At 52.1% G+C, this 18,564-nt stretch overlaps 1 protein-coding gene across 1 annotated transcript in view; it reads left to right on the top strand.

The window, feature by feature from the left end:
• The first annotated feature begins 1,004 nt into the window (after positions 1–1,004).
• ATP9A (ATPase phospholipid transporting 9A (putative)) overlaps positions 1,005–18,564 on the top strand; it is a 125,725-nt gene continuing 108,165 nt past the window's right edge. Inside the window, exon 1 of the mRNA XM_040638482.1 lies at positions 1,005–1,087. Coding sequence (XP_040494416.1) covers positions 1,020–1,087 — 68 coding nt within the window. The 5' untranslated portion in view covers positions 1,005–1,019. The remainder of the gene's footprint in view (positions 1,088–18,564) is intronic.

Raw genomic sequence — 18,564 nt, 5'->3', positions numbered from 1 at the left:
CTGTCACCACGACTCATTTTCTTCCTGTTCTCAAAGCTTTAACAGGCCCTTGAAAGTGAATGGATCCTAGACACTGTGTGGGAGAGTGTGAACCAGTCAGCGTGGATGTGGGTCTGGGTGCAGGAGTCAGGTGTGTGAGACTCCCAGCATGCTCGAATGTGTCTAAGCCCCAGAGGTAGCTGAGGGAGTGTGAACATGAGTGTGTGCACGTGTGCGTGATTGTGAATCCCAGGGATCCAGGTGGGAGAGCGAGGGTGGGTGAGGCAGACCGAAAGCGGAGTAAGGTAGGGTGCACGTCCCTGTGCGACTGATTCTGGGGCACACGTGTGTGAGGCCTAAGATTCAGAATGGGTAGATGAGGGGGACCGAGAGGCGGGTGAGTGTGGTCGGGTGTACAGGTGTTTGATCGTGGACGTCAGGGGGTGAGGCGGCAGGGTGTGCATGTGCTTGTGAATGGGGACGATGATGGGGAAGAAGCGGGTGAGAATGAGTGCGTGTCTGCAGGGCTCGTGTGTGCCGGTGCATGTTGGTGGCAGCGTTAGCACGCGAGGAAACGCCCGCGGTGGGACCGGGGAGCGCGGCTGGGCGTGTGCGTGTGCGGATGAGCGGCGGCTGGCGGTGGGCGGGCGGCCGGCGGGCGCGCGCGCGCACGGCGGGGCGTGGGCGGGGGCGCGTGGCCGGGTGGGCGCGCGTGGGGGCGCGCGCGGCGCGGGCGGGGCGGGGACACTGCGGCGGCGCCGGCAGCCGGCCGCCCCCCGTGGCAGGCGCTGCGCGGGGCGAGCGGGCGCAGCGCGGAGCTCGGGCCCATGGTGCGCCCGTGTCCGTCGGTCGGGCCGCGCGGGCGGCTCCGCGCGTGGCCCGGCTCGCAGCTCGCCCCCTCGCTGCGGGCGCGCGCTGCCGCCACCTCCTCCCCCGGGGCGGCGCGGCGCCGCGGGCGGCGGCGGCGCGGAGAGCCGGACCCGGGCGGCGGCCCAGGCGGCGCGGGGGGCGCGGCGGCCAAGGCGGGCGGCGCGGGCGACATGACGGACAACATCCCGCTGCAGCCGGTGCGCCAGAAGAAGCGGATGGACAGCAGGCCCCGCGCCGGGTGAGCGGGGCCCGGGGACGCCGGCCGCCTTTGTCCGCGCGGGCCGGGTCCAGCGCTGGGGCGGCCTGGCCTGGCTTGACATGTTGGCCGCGCCGCAGCCGGCGCCATGAGCCGGCGGCCAGCGGGGGAGGCGGGCGGGTCATCCCAGCTGCAGCTCCGGCCCGGGCCCCGTGGGCGATCCTGTCCCTTTTGGGCCCGAGCGCGCGGCTTCCTTGCACTCCTGCCCACCTTCCTTTAGAAACCCCGAGAAGCCGGACCCGCCCTAGCGCTGTTTACCCGCGCGCAGAGTTAGGACCAGCCATAGCTTTTCACCCTTTTATTGTTTCCTGATTACTCCCTGTCGTTGTGATTACGATCTGATCCACATGAAACCGTGCTCTGCGCCTGCACAGCCCTCGGGAGCCGGATATGCTGAGCTTACTGGTGGGGAGGTTCGGCCGCCTCCGCACCGAGCCCGCCGCGGGGTCCCCCATCAGCGCCTCCGGGTCCCTGCCCCAGGACGCCGCCTTCTCTTCCCGGCCTTGGGTGGATCTGAAACCAGCAGCCGCAGGAGGCTGGGCGGGGCTCCTCTTGGTCCACTGGAGAACCTCCCGCTCCCCACAATTTGAGGGAAGGAGCCCCCTGGCAGGGGTGGGGGTTGCCACCTGCTGTGCCTTTCCCGCATTGGCAGACCCCAGGGCAGCCTAGGCGTGGGTTTCTCTCTCCTGGAGAGAGAGAGAGAGGACGGGTAGGTATTTTGCGCCCTGCCGTCCTCCCGTTCGGAGGTTGGCAGTGACCTGTTGAGATTGTGAGGGACTGTGGCATCGTCTGCGACAGATTTACCTGGGGGTGAGGGTTGATGGGGCTGGTTAAAATAAATGCACATTCCTGGCCCCTGCCAGGCCCGCCGATCAGAGTTCGTGGGGGTGGGGGTGGGACCTGGAAATGTGCTTTTTCCCAGGCTGCCCAGGTGAGGTTGACGTGCCCTGACGACTGAGACCCGCAGCTGGGCGGGGCTGCGGCCTTGGACCGGCCCTTTCCCTTAACATCCTGTGCTCTCAGGCCATTTCCTTGTGGCCGCGGCTTAATGTGGCGTCAGTTGCTTGGTGCAGGAGATGCGGAGGGTGAACCCTTAGGGTTGCTTGCTTCCATCAGGTGTCCGTGGAATTAAAACAAAAAAAAAAGTGATGCTAGCTGCCATTTTGTGGGGTCTTTGTCCCCGTCTTCCTTGAATGTTCCGGAGGCCCGGGTTTATGTAAAACAGAGGAGGAAACGAGCTCAGGTTAAGGACTTCAGGGGAGATGCTGCAGAATGGTGATGAACTCAGGGTCGTTCGGCCCTAAGACAGACAGCCCTCCATCCCTTCTTTCACCGTTCTCGCGTATTTTGATCCTGACTACTCAAGGCTAAACAATAATTAACTTGAGCTCTGTGCCCGGATAGTGTCTGCGTGTAATATACACCCTGGGTAAATACTTTAATGAATTTGTGTGATCAGTGGATTCAAGTCTTCTAGTTACCAATTTGTGTTTAAAACAATTATGAGACGCCTACTCTGTGCAGGGGCGGTGCCAGGTGACTGGGATGCAAAGGTTAATTAAACAAGCCCTGCCCGGAGCGCCTGGGTGGCTCAGTGGGTTGGGCATCTGCCTTCCGCTTGGGTCATGATCTCTGGGTCTTGGGATCGGGGAGTCTGCTTCTCTCTCTCTCTCTCTCTCTCTCAATCTCTCACCCACCCCCTCCCTCTCTGCCCCTCCCCACCACTCATTCTCTCTCTCTCAAATAAATAAATCTTTAAAAACAAACCCAAGCCCTGTCCAACTCACACAGGCCTTCTGACGCTGGTTGTGTATTGCGATCACCTGGGGATCTTAACAACTACCATCCCTGCCCCCGTGTTAAACCTTTGAAATAATCTGGGGTGGGACCTGGGTGTCTTATTTTTTTTAAAGCTCCCCGGATGGTTTTACCGTGCTGTGGTCGTTGAGAACTCCTGATTCAGTGCATGACAGAGAAATGAGGGTAATTATTTAAAAGTGGTAATTACCATGATAGAGATATGTATTGTCAAAATGGGGGCGCAGAGGGAGTGGTGCTGACAGTTAAATATGTTTGGTATTGGAATGGAGGAACATACCCCATTTTTAGAATTTGCTAATTGGAACTAATTTATTTGCTAAACAGTGACAGTGATTGAGATTCAGATCCTGTATCAGGACAGCCAGGCTTTTATGTGTATTTTCTTGCATTTAATTTGCTTTTTTAGGAGGAGTAGCCCACATCAAGGTGGGAATCTTGGGGTCTGGAAACACTTTTGTAAGCAGAGTGATGGAGAGGCTCCTTGAAATATGGGTGGGGGAGTTGAAGAAGAAACTAATATAGATGTTCTTGGACTTTCAAAGCGGTTACATGCTCATAAACCTATTTTAAGTTGAAAATAGCTTCAGTGTGTTTACTCCACTTAACCTACTGAACATCGTAGCTCAGCCTGGTCCACCTTAAACATGCTCAGAACAGTTAAGTTAGCCTACTGTTGGGAAAATCGTGTAACATAAAGACTATTTGATAATAAAGTGTGGAATATCTCATGTAACGTATTGAATGCTGTACTGAAAGTGAAAGAATGCTTGTGTGGGAATGAGGTGGTTGTCAGTGTATCAGTATTGACCCTTGTGATTGCTGTCCAGCGTCATGGCGGGGGATCGCATCACTGGGGAAAGATTACAATTCAAAATACAGTTTATGTCAAATGCATATTGATTTTGCACCATTATAAAGTTGAAAAATCCGAAGTCGAACTGTCATAAGTCAGGGACTATCTGTCTGTGATTGGTCAGGCTCTCTCTGCTGGGTACTTGACATAAATAGCCCTGTTTTGTTTTGTTTTTTAAGATTTTATTTATTTGAGAGAGAGAGAGAGAGAGAGGATGAGAGAGAGAGAGAGACCAGGACCTTGGACCTCAATCCCAGGACCCCGGGAACAGGACCTGAGCCAAAGGGGGACGCTTAACCAACTGAGCCACCCAGGTGCCCCAATAGCCCTGTTTTTGTTTTTGTTTTTGTTTTAAAGATTTTATTTATTTATTTGACAGAGATAGAGACAGCCAGCGAGAGGGGGAACACAAGCAGGGGGAGTGGGAGAGGAAGAAGCAGGCTCATAGCAGAGGAGCCTGATGTGGGGCTCGATCCCATAACGCCAGGATCACGCCCTGAGCCGAAGGCAGACGCTTAGCCGCTGTGCCACCCAGGCGCCCCACCAATAGCCCTGTTTTAATCCTCGTAATGATTATGTGAGTTTTGGGGAGTTAGTTTCCTCATTTTATAGACAAGGAAATTTAAGATTCAGTGATGTGAAATAATTTGTTTGAGGTCACAGAGATAGCCGGTATGAGGGGGTGGATTTGAACCCAGTCGACTCATTTCACCTAAATGGCTCTAAGGTATAGGATGGTTGGGGGTTTTGTGGTTAAACCAAAAACGTAGGTGCAGTGAGTCCCAGGAGACAGTGTAATCAACGCTGGGGTCACTCAGCATATGTTGCCAGGACATGGAGTTTATTTGCTGAAGGAATCCTGTGGCTCCGATGCTCTTTTCTCTCTCGAGAAAGTTACCACATCCTGATGCTGGGAAACCTTTCGCAGCGGTTCAGTTAGGAAACACGGCTTGTGCACGGCTTTGACTGAAACCATTCTCTGGCTTTCCGTGCTTTGCCGCTCGCTGAATGGAATTCCCTTTTCGGTGAAACACCAGACGTTGGTTGATAGGAGTGTGGGTTCTGGAGTTGAGCATGGTTCAAGCCCAGGCTCCGTCACTGACAAGCCATTTGACTTTGGGAAAATTATTGTACCTCTCTGGGTCTCAGTTTTTCCATCTGTAAAGTGGGATGAATAAGAATTCTGGATACCTCGGGGTTGTTTCAGAGACTTAATCCAAGTAAAGTTTAGAACAGTGAGTACTCGATACAACTTCGTATTTGCCGGAGCTAATGGTGATAAATAAGACAGGCTTTTGCATGAGGTTTGCTACTGGGGGCTCTCCGGAATGCTTCTTTGAGAGGAAGGGGCCTTTGATGATGGGACATTAAAAAATATTATGGATTTCATTACTCTGTTCTTTTTTTTTTGGGGGGGGGAGCACAAGCAGGGGGAGTGGGCGAGGAAGAAGCAGGCTCCTAGCAGAGGAGCCTGATGTGGGGCTCGATCCCAGAACGCCGGGATCACGCCCTGAGCCGAAGGCAGACGCCTAAGACTGCGCCACCCAGGCGCCCCAATTCATGACTCTGTTCTGATCGAATCTGGGAAAATGATTAATTGCATTGAATGATTCCAACCAGGTATGTTGAGGCTCTGGTGTGATATTACAGGCTGAACTAAGACTTTGCCTTTGGGTTTTATGGCTGGATTGGATGAGGATGCTTTGATTTTTGATGTATTTGGACTAGGAAGTTCTGGATATGAACTGGGTTTAGAAAGAGCTGATTAAGTTCATATTCTACTGAATTTTTAAAACAAATTTATTGAGGCATAATTTACGTCACATAAAATATATAGTAAATGTACAATTCATTGATTTCTTTAAAAAAATATTTTATTTATTAGAATGTGAGCATGAGCAGGGAGGGGCAGAGGGAGAGGGAGAAGCAGACTCCTCCCTGGGCAAGGAGCTCAACATGGGGCTAGATCCCAGGACCCTGAGATCAAGGCAGATGCTTAACGGACCCACAATTCGTTGATTTGTTTTTTTTTAAAGTAAAGTTATAGGGGTGCCTGGCTGGCTCAGTGGGAAGAGCGTGAGACTTTTGATCTCTGGGTCGTGAGTTGGAGCCCCATGTTGGGTGCAGAGATTAGTTAAAAATAATAGAAGTAAAGTTAGCGTTTGTGCAGCGATCACCACAGTCTAGTTTTCAAACACGCCCATCACCCCACACAGCTCCCTTATGCCCGTTTGCACTTAGTCCTGCTGATCTGCTTTCTATTTCCATAGGTTTGCATTTTTTGGAAATTTCATGTAAATGGAATCATGCAGTAGGTTGTCTTTGTGTCTGGTTTCTTTCAGCACAGGGGTTTGAAAGTGCCTTTTTATGGCTTAATAGGATTCCATTGTATGGATAGATCACATTTTTTTTTAACCAAGATGGACATATGGGTTATTTCTGGTTTTTGCCCATTATAAATAATATCGTAAAGAACATTCAAGTCTCTGTGTGGACATGTGCCTTCATTTCTCCTGTCTGCCCTGAGTTTTAGAGACGCAGCTTGTCATCGTTTCCTGTATCCTCCACGACGGTATGGTTCTGCCTCCTCTTTCACCATTAAGTGTTGCGGTTGCTTAAGATTTGGTCCTGGACCTCCTTCCCCTTGGAAGTATGGGTGCAGTTCACCCATACGCATGGCTTTAGTGACCACCTTAGCAGAGAACCACGTCTTCTGTCCTCCCCCTGACTCCTGCCCTCAGTCTGCTCGAGAGCAAACTCACGGGCTGGCTCCCACCGCAAGCCTGGTCTTCCTTCCTCCTTTCTCCGGTGTTCCCAAGCCCCGAGAGTGGGTGCCGTCTCTTCAGTGACGCAGTCTGGAAACCCAGGCATCATCCCGGATGCTGCCTCGCCCTCCCTTGCTCACCCTTTACTAAACCTCCCACGTGTGCCCCCTGCCAAATTGCCTGGAATCTGTGCACCTGACCCTCACGGCCACCATCACCGTCATCACTCACCTCCCTGCCTCCGTGGTATTGATCGGCCAGTGAGGTCTCCACCCTGCGGCCAGAGCAGGTGTGGCCAGATGTTCTGCTCGTGAAAATGTTTTGCCCGAAGCCCTCTTGTGGCTTTCCATTTCTGTGAGGTCCCATGCTGTCCACCATGGTGGTCCTGAGCCTCATGTGGCTATTTACATTCAGAGTTAAAATAATTAGAATTAAAGTTAGAAATTTAGCGCCTCGGTGGCGTGAGCCACTTTTTAGTTCCCAGTACCCACATGTGGGCCGTGCCTGCATGTTGGATGATGGAGGTACATGCTTTTCCACCATCACAGAAGATTCTGTTGTGGCCCCTCCCTCCTTCCATCGTCATCTTCACACACCGAATAGTATAGCCTGGGCCCTTTCTCCTCCAGCCACACTGTGCTCAGTATCTTCTCCTGGGCTCTCTCTTGACACAGGACCTTTGCACATCCTGTTCTCCGCCTGGAATGTCCTCTCCCCTCTTCACCTAGTCAAAGCTCAGTCTTCCGTTAAGCCTTACCGAGGTCTCACGTCCTCGGGGGAGCCTTCCCTGATGTTCCTGACTAGAGATCAGGTTGCACTGGGAGCCTCTCAGAGCACCTGCTCCTTTTCTGTCTCACACAGTGGGAGTGTGACGTGCTCGTGTGATCATTCAGCTGGGAACAGCGGGGCCCCAGTTGGTGACAGCTTAATCACCATCACGCAGAGGCTGGCACAGAGTAGGTGCCCAGTAAGTCCTTTTTGAGAGGAGAAATGCCTGCAGCCGATCTCCAGTGTCTGATCCCCTGGGAATGGGGAGGGGATAACCTTTTCTAGATGGTCCAGGCAGAAGTCTGTTGGACCTTCTCAGATTGCTGCTTACTCATTCTTCTGATGTGACTCTGTGGCTCAGAGATCTTCCCTGGTTGATGGCATCAAGTCTTAACCACATGATTTGAGTGTGGGGGTGGGGGGGATTTGGGGTGTGAGCACCAGAAGGGAGCCTCAGGCAAAGAGAAGGCATCCCCTCTGCCTTTGTCTCTTTTCCTCACTGAGGGACAGCAGCTTGTGAGCTGAGTTAGTTTCCATCTTTAAATACAAGACACATATTCTCATGAAGAGTTTTTTCGGTGGATGATTTATGTGAAAAACACTATATGCTATTGACGCAAGAAGTCAAGCATTTAAGGGAAAAGAGTAAAAAAAAAATCTGGATTGTTGCAGAGGTGGTGCGATGGGCAGAATATCGGCCCGCGGGGCCTGTGGGCAGGTGACCTTCCGTGGCAAGAGGGGCTTTGCCGATGTGATTAATGATTTCGAGATGGGTTAGCCAGGTGGGCCCAGTGTCCTCACAAGCGTCCTTGAAAGAGCGGGGAGTGAATCTGAGAGACATGGCAGGACGCTCACTGCTGGCTTGAAGATGGAGACGGGAGCACACAGGGGGGCGTCTCGAAACGGGAAACCTCGAGCAAACAGCCTCCAGAGGGAACCCGGCCCTGCTGACATCCTGACTGGGGGCCCACGAGACCTGCTACGGACTGCCGGCCTCCAGAACTGTAAGATAATGAATTCATGCTGATTGGCCACAGCAGCAAGCGGTGGCCGGTGCAAGGTGGGCGTACCCCCGGAGCCCGGGAACAGGTGCCTGCCCTGGCTTCACATCCCAGGGAGGCTGGGGGTGGGGGCACCTGCCTGCCGGCCTTGGCCAGAGGCGTCTCAAGGCTCATGCTTACCTTTTGCTTGAGGGTGCAGAATTAATTAATTAATTTTAAAGATTTTATTGAGAGCGAGAAGGAGAGCACAAGCCGGGGGAAGGACAGGCAGAGGGAGAGGCAGACTCTCCGTTGAGCAGGGAGCCCGATGCGGGACCCCATCGCAGGACCCTGGGATTGTGACCTGAGCCGAAGGCAGACGCCGAGCCGTCTGTGTCACCCAGGCGTCCCAGAGGGTGCAGAATTTAAACCGACGTGTTGCAGGACCCGCTCCCTGACCGCTGAGGGGGAGAACCAGTGCTTACTCGAGATCTGCGGTATCTTGGCTCTGAACTGAGGTTCTCTTGCCCTTCCCGCACGGTGCCCCTTTGAGGTTGGTTTTTTTTATGCTTGTTCTACTGATAAAGGAAACTGAGGCTCAGAAAGGTTAAGCAGTTAATCCTGGCCGAGCACGTGTGGCAGAAACTAATGCGAACTGAGGTGAGCCTGTCTCCCAGTTAGAACTTGGGAGCGTTCTTCGGGGCAGGTGTCCAGCCAGCTCTGCTCTTTCCCTCAGTTGAGTTCTTTTCCCCCCCAGGAACAATGAATGATTTTCCCCCCCCTGCCCGGCTGCAGGGTAGAGAATTTGGGAGCGGCAGCTCTTTAAGCTATAGCACGTTTTCCAACCGCTGCGAGAACCAAGGTGAGAATTTTGTAGGCTGCAGTTTCAATGACCCAGGCCAGACTGACCGCGGGCTTTGTGGATTTGTGAGTTAAAGAGTTTGGATTCCAGGGTCACACGGACTTAGGTGAATGGACCAGTTTGGCGTTTTTCTGCTTGTATCAACCCGGGGGACTGTCTTCTCCCCTCTGAGCCGCAGCTTCCTCTCGTGCAACACGGGGACATGGGAAGAGTGCCTGGCTCGCCGGGCTTCGTGCGTGCAGGGAGCGCTAGGAGCACTGGCGAGCACTGGAAGTTGTTCTTCTCCCAGCCTGGAGGCTGGATTTCTAGCACTGGATGACATCTTGTCCTCTTTCTGGGTCTTTGGAGAGGGCCTAGGTGAGTACGAACTCTAGCTGGAGAATGCCCGCAGAGGACTTGATGCCAGGAGAAGCCATCTCAGACCTCACATGACCGAGTCTAGTGACAGGGCTGTGGCAGGCTCCGTGTGCGTTCGCAGCAGTGCTCGGCACCGCGCCAGGACCCGGGTCCCTCAGTAACGTGGGTTTCACTGTTTACGTGAAAGAAGAAAGATAATGCCGGCGCGGGGAGTTCTTCTCATACATTCCTTTATTCCACTGAAAGGTCTGAAGCTGTCCTTTCTAATTTGTGGGGTTAAAATGCCCTTTTCTCTTTTGACACAACGGAGGTAGCGTTAGACACAGTTTGGTTGATTCTCGTTATTCACAGTGGTTATGTTCCGGAAGGTCCCTGCCAGCCCTGAATTAGCGAATACTGAACCATTGCCCCCAAAGGGAGATACAGGGTTACTTCTCTGCAAGCCTCTGGTCCTGTTTTACCTTGTTTTAAAGGTATGTTTTGGTTTAAAGACTTTGTATTTAATGTATGTTGTTGATTCATTAACATTGAACCCAGGACCAACAGCCCTGCAACTCATAAGCTTCCTGTTCTCAGGACACGGGACAGCATGTCAGCACTATGGTTGGGGGCTATTTTAAACAGGGATGTCACTGACAAAAAGCTCCGAAGTGCAAAAAGTGTGGCCCTATTTAGGTCTATTTGGACTGTGGAAAGGACACATATGTACTGTATGGAGCTGGGACCGGAAGTGTTGCCTTGTCCCCCCTCACCTGGGGAAGTCTCGTACATGTCTGTGAGTGACCACCACAGTGCTGTGAATATTGATTTTGAGGTTGTAAGTTTTACGCAGTAGGTGAATTTGCAAATACAGAAACCGCGAATAATGAGGATCGAATGTATATAGGGGTGTGTGTGTGTGTGTGTGTCTGCTCGTGCGTGCAGTGTCCTCTTGACACGGTGGAGGTGGTATTAGGTACACTGTGTATAGGGTGTGTTTGGGGGCAGGATGGAGGAGGGGGTCGTGCTGCTCAGTGACATCCATAGACCCCAGGCCTTCCCCTCTCTTCCCCTCCCTGTGGTGGAGTGGGGAGTTGTGTAAACAGCCCTTTGCCCCTCTGGACGGGAACAGTCGGGACAAGCCTTGGCAGCGGCCCACTGGAAAGTGCCCGCGGCGTCCGCTGCCAGCCCGCTCAGCTGCACTCATGCCATCCATTTCCTGTTACAGAGTCCCTGCGCAGAACCCGGCCCGGCGCCCCCCCAGGCAGTGACACCAGGGGATGTGGAATTACAGACACAGGCAGGGGTGCCGAAGGGTAGAGGTGGATACAGGAACCATGCTTTCGGGCGCTTTCCGGAGAAAGACCAGGGACTGGAGGCCCTGCAAGCCGGTCCCAAAGAAGGAGTGTGGCCATTTGACCTTGACCTAAGGCACCCATGCCACGAGCTGGAAGAGGCAAGGCACCGACCAGTCCATCTTTGGACTTTTGGTGGCTACTTCTCAGAATAGCACTTTCTTTTAGTACTGTTCCCAAATGGAAACGATGAAAGTCATGAATTAGCTCTGGTGGTATTTGTGGCCACTTTTGGGAATGGATGTGGGGTGCCTCCAGCTTTACTTACGACACTGAGTGGACTTTAGTTTAATTTCCAAAGAAAAAGACGACTTGTAATGTTCTTATTGATGACTTTTACCGAAAGAGCTATAACAGTGCTGAATTCTTTTTTTTTTTTTCCCCTAAGATTTTATTTATTTAGTTGTCAGAGAGTGAGCGAGTGAGCACAAGCAGGGGGAGCGGCAGCCAGAGGGAGAAGCAGGCTCCCTGCGGAGCAAGGAGCCCCGTGTGGGGCTCGATCCCAGGACCCTGGGATCATGACCTGAGCCGAAGGCAGAGACTGAACCAACTGAGGCACCCAGGCGTCGCCCCCCCCCCGCAACCTTTTTTTTTTTTAATTTAAAGATTTATTTATTTATTTTAGAGAGACTGACAGTACAAGCAGGAGGGGCAGAGGGAGAGGGAGAGAGAATCTCAAGTGGAGTCCGTGCCAAGGGTGGAGCCTGACATGGGGCTTGATCCCAGGACCCTGAGGTTATGACCTGAGCCAAAACCAAGAGCTGGGGGCTCAACTGAGCGCACCGGCTGGGCGCCCGCAGCAGTGCTGAATTCTTAAGCTAGTATCTGTTTTCTCTCATTTGTGTGACTTGGAAGGATTGACGGAGAAACATCGCCAAAGATCACTTTGGGTGGCTCGTGGCCGGTGAAAGGCTAACAATTATTTTTTCGGTTCTTTCTGTTTGTGCCAAGAGATACTTGCTTTCTTTTTGTAGTATCGATAGGGAGTTTCCTTTTAGAATACACTTACACGAGAAACAGAAGTGACTTAAAGAACACTGTGAACTCAAAGATCATGAGGTTTGTAGATGCGCCCCCAGACGTGTCTGATATTTAGGGAGCGGCCGCCTGTGCTAAAATGTTGCTTTTAGTCTAAAAATACTATAATATTGCTATAAGGGGGAGGACATGGGGTAATCTGATTTTGCTAATAAATTAAAACATTTTTTTGTTTTGCCAAGTTATCCACGAAAAGCTTTTTTTTTTTAAAAAAAACGTGATTTTTAAACAATGGTTTGTTTACCAGGTTGATTGGGGATCTTACTGTTGCTTTTATCATTGTATAAACAGTCTGGGGGGATTATGGGAGAGGCAGTTGGAAGGGGCCCCAGGAGAGAGAGGCTCCCTGTGGGAAATGAAGGGCAGCCGGATGCTTTTGTCATTACAGTTGGGTCTCTGTGGCATTTGCCAAATGCCAGGAGGAGGAGCCTGTTGGCCAGCCTCCCCGAGGAAGAAGCAGGGTGGAGCGTGGACAGTGCCCTCCCTGTAGAATGGGGCCTGGCAGGATCTCTCACCCTCTGCCAGGCCATCTGCTGTGACACAGGGTGAAGTCAGACCTGGCCAGGTTAGACCTCAGCAGTTCTCAGCCTCGCCTCTGTTGATCTGTGGGGTGTGACAGTTGTCCGTTGTGGGGGCTGTCACGTCCATTGTAGGATGTGTGACAGCGGTCCTGGCCCCTGCCCACTGGATGCCAGTAGTACCCTCCACCCAGTTGTGACAACCAAAGATGTCTCCAGACATTGCCAAGTGTCCCCCTGTGCCAGGGGTTGGGGAGTGGGGGGTGGGAGGGGGCAAAATTGCACCAGTTAGGAGCCACTGGACGAATGGAATGAATATTCACTATGCTTGGCCTTGTCTCTTAGTGTCCTGTGAAGGTTTCCCGATTCTTTCTCCCTCTCTCCCTCTCTCTCTCTCTCTCTCTCTCTCTTTTTTTTTCAAAGAAAAACCTGTTAGGCAAGAAGTTCATGTTTGGACTGTTGTTCTTCAGTAGGAGTTCAGCTTTCTGATTCAGTGGCTGCAGAAGCCTTGAGTGGTTGGAAGAGAGCCTCTGGGAAACGCTGGGGGCTGAGGTGTATCCCTTGTCAGATTCTCTGTGGACGCCTTAACCTCCAGGCTCTCCGATGGTGACCCCTGTATTTGGAGATAGAGCCTTTAAAAAAGACCCGATTAAGTTAATGTGAGGCCATTAGGGTGGGCCCTGTTCCAGTCTGACCGGTGTCCTTATGAGAAGCAGACATTAGGACACACAGTGAGGTGCCTGGGGTGGGAGGAAAGACCTCGTGAGGACCCGGGAGCAGGGCAGCCCTCTGCAAGCCAGCAGGAGAGGCCCAGAAGAAACCCACCCTGCCCACACCTCGATCTTGGACTTCCAGCCTGCAGAACTGGGAGGAAATAAAGTCCTATTTAAGCCAGCCAGCCTGTAGGCTTTATTACGGCAACCCTAGCAAACTCGTGCAGGAAGTATCTTCCTTATGCCCATTTTGGCAAGCGTGGTATCTGTGGATGTTAGTCATAAACCTTCATTCTAAATTGACGATGAGTTCCTTAGCGGTTTTCTTTAGGTAGTCCTGTCTCCAGCGCTCTCTCTGAGCATGTTGCAAAGTCATGCAGACTGGAGCTGACCACCCCCCTCCCAACCTGAACCACGTGCCACGTGCTCTGCCGGGTGGAGGGGCTGCCGGGCCTGGCCCCCGCCGCTTCCTTTGCTTCAAGGGTTCACGTAGTCCCGTATCCACCTTGGGCTTTGTGTGCTTTGTTGTCGTTCTGGTCACTTGGATTGTGCTGGAGGAACTTGACGAGAATTTTAAGAGTTGCTAACCACTACTGTGTGCTACTAGGTGCCCAGCACTGTTCTAGAGTTTGAAGGGCATCACCCTCTTCCTCCCGACAGCCCTATTCAACAGATGATGACACTGAGAACAAGGTTTTTTCCTTTGAGAATGGTTTTAAGGGCGCCTGGGTGGCTCAGTTGGTTCAGTGTCTGCCTTCGGCTCAGGTCTTGATCTCAGGGTCCTGGGATCGAGTCCCACGTCGGGCTCCTTGCTCAGCGGGGAGCCTCCTTCTCCCTCTGCCTGAAGCTCTCCCTGCTTGCGCTTGCTCACTCTCTCTCTGACAAATAAATAAATAAAAATCTTTAAAAAAAAATGGTTTTGGTTTAGAATGACAAAGACTTCATTTCAGTTTTCCTTTAATTAATTTTTTATTTATTATTTTTAATAGTTTTTTTTATTTGCGAGAGAGAGCACACAAGTGGGGGGGAAGAGGGGCAGAGGCAGAGGGAGAAGCAGACTCCCCAGTGAGCAGGGAGCCCGATGTGGGGCTCGATCCCAGGACCCTGGGATCACAACCTGAGCTGAAGGCAGATCCTTGATCAACCGAGCCACCCAGGTGCCCCTCAGTGGGTTTTGTTTTGTTTTTTTAAGATTTATTAATTTGAGGGAGAATGCGTGTGTGAGTGGGGGGAGGAGCAGAGAGAACCTCAAGCAGACTCCCCACTGAGCACAGAGCCCAGCCTGGGGCTCGATCTCACAACCCTGAGATCATGACCTGAGCCAAAACCAACAGTCAGACGCTTAACCCACTGAGCCACCCAGGTGCCCCTCATTTCAGTCTTTAAAAAGACTCATTTTAATTTGAACTCAGGCAGTAAATTGCATTTTGTGACCTGTCTTGATGACTTCTACTATTTGACTTTTTCTGTAATATCCATTCGGAGCAGGTGATTTTTGTTGAGGGGGAAGGGACTGAGGGCTTGTGAGACTTGGCAAAATGGTCACATCCCAGTGGCTTTCCTCTCTGACCAAGCACCTTCTTCTTCAGTAGCTTACATTACGAGGGAAGGGTAAAAATATAGGGAATTTATTTTCGTTGTACAATGAGTGCAGTGTATTAAAGAAAACTTGGAGAACGGACAAGACCGAGGAGTGGAACACTGCTGTTGACTTTCCCTTCAAGGACAACTGCCCTTAACGGAACATCTTAGACACTCTGTTTTCTCCCCGTCTCGTTTCTGTGTGTACATTGTTTAATGAATTATAACCATTTGTTTCTGTGTGTACATTGTTTAATGAATTATAACCATTTGTTTCTGTGTGTACATTGTTTTATGAATTATAACCATGTAGCGCGTGTGTTTTTATTTCCTGTTGTCGAGCTAACATTTTAATATAAGGCTTTCTCTGTATCATGAGGTACTTTGGAAATGACATTTTTAATGGCAGCCTGATATTTCTTTGAGTCGGATGGCTAATTTACTTTCACCAGGACCCTATATTTTCACAAGTTGTTATTTTAGTTTCAGTTAACAAATTTTTTTAAGGAGATTTTATTTATTTATTTGACAGAGAGAGAGCACAACCAGGGGGAGCGGGAGGCAGAGGGAGAGGGGAAAGACTCCCTGTGTGGGGCTCGATCCCAGGACCCTGAGCCGAAGGCAGATGCTTCACCGACTGAGCCACCCAGGCACCCCTTCGTTTCCCTTTTTAAATTCTGTTTTTGTTCCGGATGCCGGCAGAGTCACCCCAAAGACGCAGAGAGGGAAAGCTGAGGGAGGAGCAGACCCCTGGGCTTGGACGTCACCTCTCTGGGGCTGGATGAGCCAGTCTGCAAAGTGAGTCTCGCAGAACAGCAGTGCGTCCTGCCCCGCAGAAAACCAGAAACCTAGCCGCGAATTTTGGACGTTTCGGAGGGTTACCGTTCGTTCACCCCGTAGGTATCTGCCGGGAACAGTTTTAATGTCGGGGATCTGGCTAAACACAGGAGACAGGAGTCCCCGCCAGCACGGAGCTTTCTTCCGGTGACACGTAAGGGGTGTTCTGGTAGGAGTTTTGTTAACGCCTGGCTGCTTAGGCGCCAGGACCGCGGCCCTCGGTGGCTTCAGTGGATTGTCCTGTGGCTTTCACGCATAGTCCTGTGCCAGGAGCCACTGTTCCGTTTCCTGGGAAACCAGGGCTTCGAGGGGTTAAGAAGCTAGTCCCGGCGCACACAGCTCTCAAGCTGCTGCTGCCTTCTTGTCTCCCGCTCAGCCCCGCTGTCTCTGCTCCAGAGAGGTCTCCCCAGCCCACCTACTCGGAAGGAGCTGCCTCCCCCGCAGGACGTGGTCTTGTGGATGTATTTGTTCGCTGTTTCGAGTTGCCACCCTGCCCACCTGTGACAAAGTAGGCTCCCGGAGGGCAGGGCCCTCATTCCTCTAGTTTGCACGGCCCAGTGCTGAGTACCGAGGTGCACGTAGTAGGTGCGCAGTTAGTTTTTGCTAACCGACTGAACGAGCCAGTAGACGACAAGGAGCCACAGTTCTGAGCAGGTCTGCCTACTTCCAGCGCCCTTAGTTTTATTTGGAAATCTCACCCCAAGAGACATCACATTCCTGATTCATCAGGGGTGTATGTGGTGTGCAGGGCACAGGGGCTTTCGGTGAAGGTGTGTGCTGAGTATTGGAGTCCACAGGGGGGAAAACAACAGAACCCTTTCACAGAAAGAAAGGGGGATCCAGGCTTTCCTCTGTTTCCTCTCTCTCCTCTCTCCCTCCTCCCTCGTTCGTGTAGCCTGTTGCCGTAAGGAATTAGGCACAGAGGCCTTTGTCGGAGACCTGGGTTGTAGGGCTCTAATTGATCCCATATTTGCTACTTGGCTGGAGATGCCCCCATTCAGTCCACACTGGCTCCCAGCAGCTCTTCCTCCAGCATGGCTGAGATTTATAATGTTTCCAGGGAATTGCATTAACTGGGGCTGAGCCTTTGTCAGTAGTCACTGGCACCCGCCTGAATAGCATGCTAGGTGATGGAACTAGGGGCCTGGGGCAGCAGGCCTTGCTTGAGAAAGACCCGTGCACAGGCAGAGGTGGCCAGTGTAGCCCAGGAAGTGCTCAGAGCCGGGTGCAAACGCCCTTCCCAGCCCTGGGACCCTGTGTGGAACTTTTATACACTAGCGTTCTATTTTTTCCATTTTGAAAGTAATAATTCCTGTTACAGAAGAGTTAAAGATGTGATCCTTAGAATTATTTAAAGCCTTACCTGCTGTTGCTAACATTGAATTGTATATTTCCTTTGATCTGTATTTTAATTTAGTGAGTATAAAGTGACATGATTTCAGTTTGTTTTTGCTATTGTAAATTAGAGCTTAGTCTAGGGAGGATATCTTGGCATAAGCTTTCTCCTTTGGAAAAATTTTTTAAAGATTTATTTATTTGAGAGAGAGTATGGGGGGGCAGAGGGAGAGGGAGAGAGAGAACCTTCAGCAGAGACCCTACTGAGCATGGAGCCTGATGTGGGGCTCGATCCCATGACCTCAAGATCATGACCTGCGTGAAAATCAAGAGTCCAATGCCAACGGACTGAGCCACCCAGGTGCCCCTACATTTGAGAAATTTTAATAGGTGAGAATCTCCAGTTCCCTGGGCTAAATGGAAGATGTGGTCAGATAAGGGCTCTACCTGTGGGGCTCTAACTAAGTGGCTTTCTGGAAGGGCTCTGCCATTTTACGCCCTGTGAAGCCAGAATTGCCTTCTGTTCCAGGGTCAGAGGATGAGTGATGGCCTTCTTCACCCACTATTTTATTTCACCTTTTGGCTAGCATACCATGTCCATGAGATTGGGAAGGTTTAAAAACAAAGAAAAATAAGTAAAAACACGTTTCCCCCCCCTCTCTGGTTACCATAAATTGGGCTTCCTGTTGATTGATGTGTGAGGTGGGTGCGTATGGAGGACAGAAGCAGCCTGTGATTGGTTGGGGAGATGCTCTCTATGCAGCGTTCTTTGTAGCTGTGCTGGTGAACTGGGCAGCTCATGGTTGTATGTTTGGGAGTTACATAAGGCGTGTGCGAGAGTCGGCAAGCATTCGATAAATACTAGTTGAATGAATACAAGGAAATCTTTCCGTAGACAGTTGCTCAGGACAGCTGTGTGTGGACACCAGGGCCAAGTGCCGTGATGTCTGGCTTCCCTGCAGAGAGTGGAGGTCTTCGGCACAGCTGTGGGAGCCCAGGCTAGCATTCACCCCCAGCAGGGACGTTAGAAAAGGGGTGGACTCGCTGCCTGGGGAGTGTTCCTCGCCACCTGAGCGGTCCCTGTGCCAGACCCTCGGCAGCTCCACCACCTGCTTCCAGAGGTAGACTCCTCAGAAGGCACTGGCGGTGTAACCTCTGGCGTTTTGCAGGCGGGCGCCCCCGGAAACCCCTCCCACGGCCTTGCTGGGGCGTCTCCGCCGGAGCCCCGCCCAGGTGGAGCGGGGCTGGAGCAGTGGCTGCTGCCCACGTCTCCATGGGAGCAGGGGAGGAGCCGAGGCTGGGAAGGGAAGGGCTCCTAGCGGGGCAGGTGGTGGCTCCCCAGGGCCACGGTTGGTTGCTGAAGATCGTGAGGGGTTGAGAGCGTGGATTCAAGCAAGACTGTCTCGGTGCAAGTGTGGGCTCTACCGCTTACTGGCTGTATGACCTTGGGCGAGTGAGTTCCCGTCCCTGTAAATGAGCGTGATATTAGTGCAAGTGATTTTGAGGGCTAAGTGAGTTCGTGTGTGCGGAGTGCTTAGACCCCGAAGCCTGTGGCCCGTGGAAAGGAGAGCAGCCACTGTTAGCCACCGTGAAGGCTGACGGTGCTTGGAGGGAGGAGCCAGGCAGCCGGGGCAGTGCCCCTGGGGACCCTTGGTGTGTTCCTGCTGTGTCCCTGTCATGGGGTGCCTCCCTAGGTT

Source organism: Ursus maritimus, unplaced genomic scaffold (genome assembly GCF_017311325.1).
Source record: "Ursus maritimus isolate PB19 unplaced genomic scaffold, ASM1731132v1 scaffold_22, whole genome shotgun sequence".
Classification (NCBI taxonomy): domain Eukaryota; kingdom Metazoa; phylum Chordata; class Mammalia; order Carnivora; family Ursidae; genus Ursus; species Ursus maritimus.
Note: the sequence above shows the minus strand (reverse complement) of the source record. Positions and strands in the feature narration are given on the sequence as shown.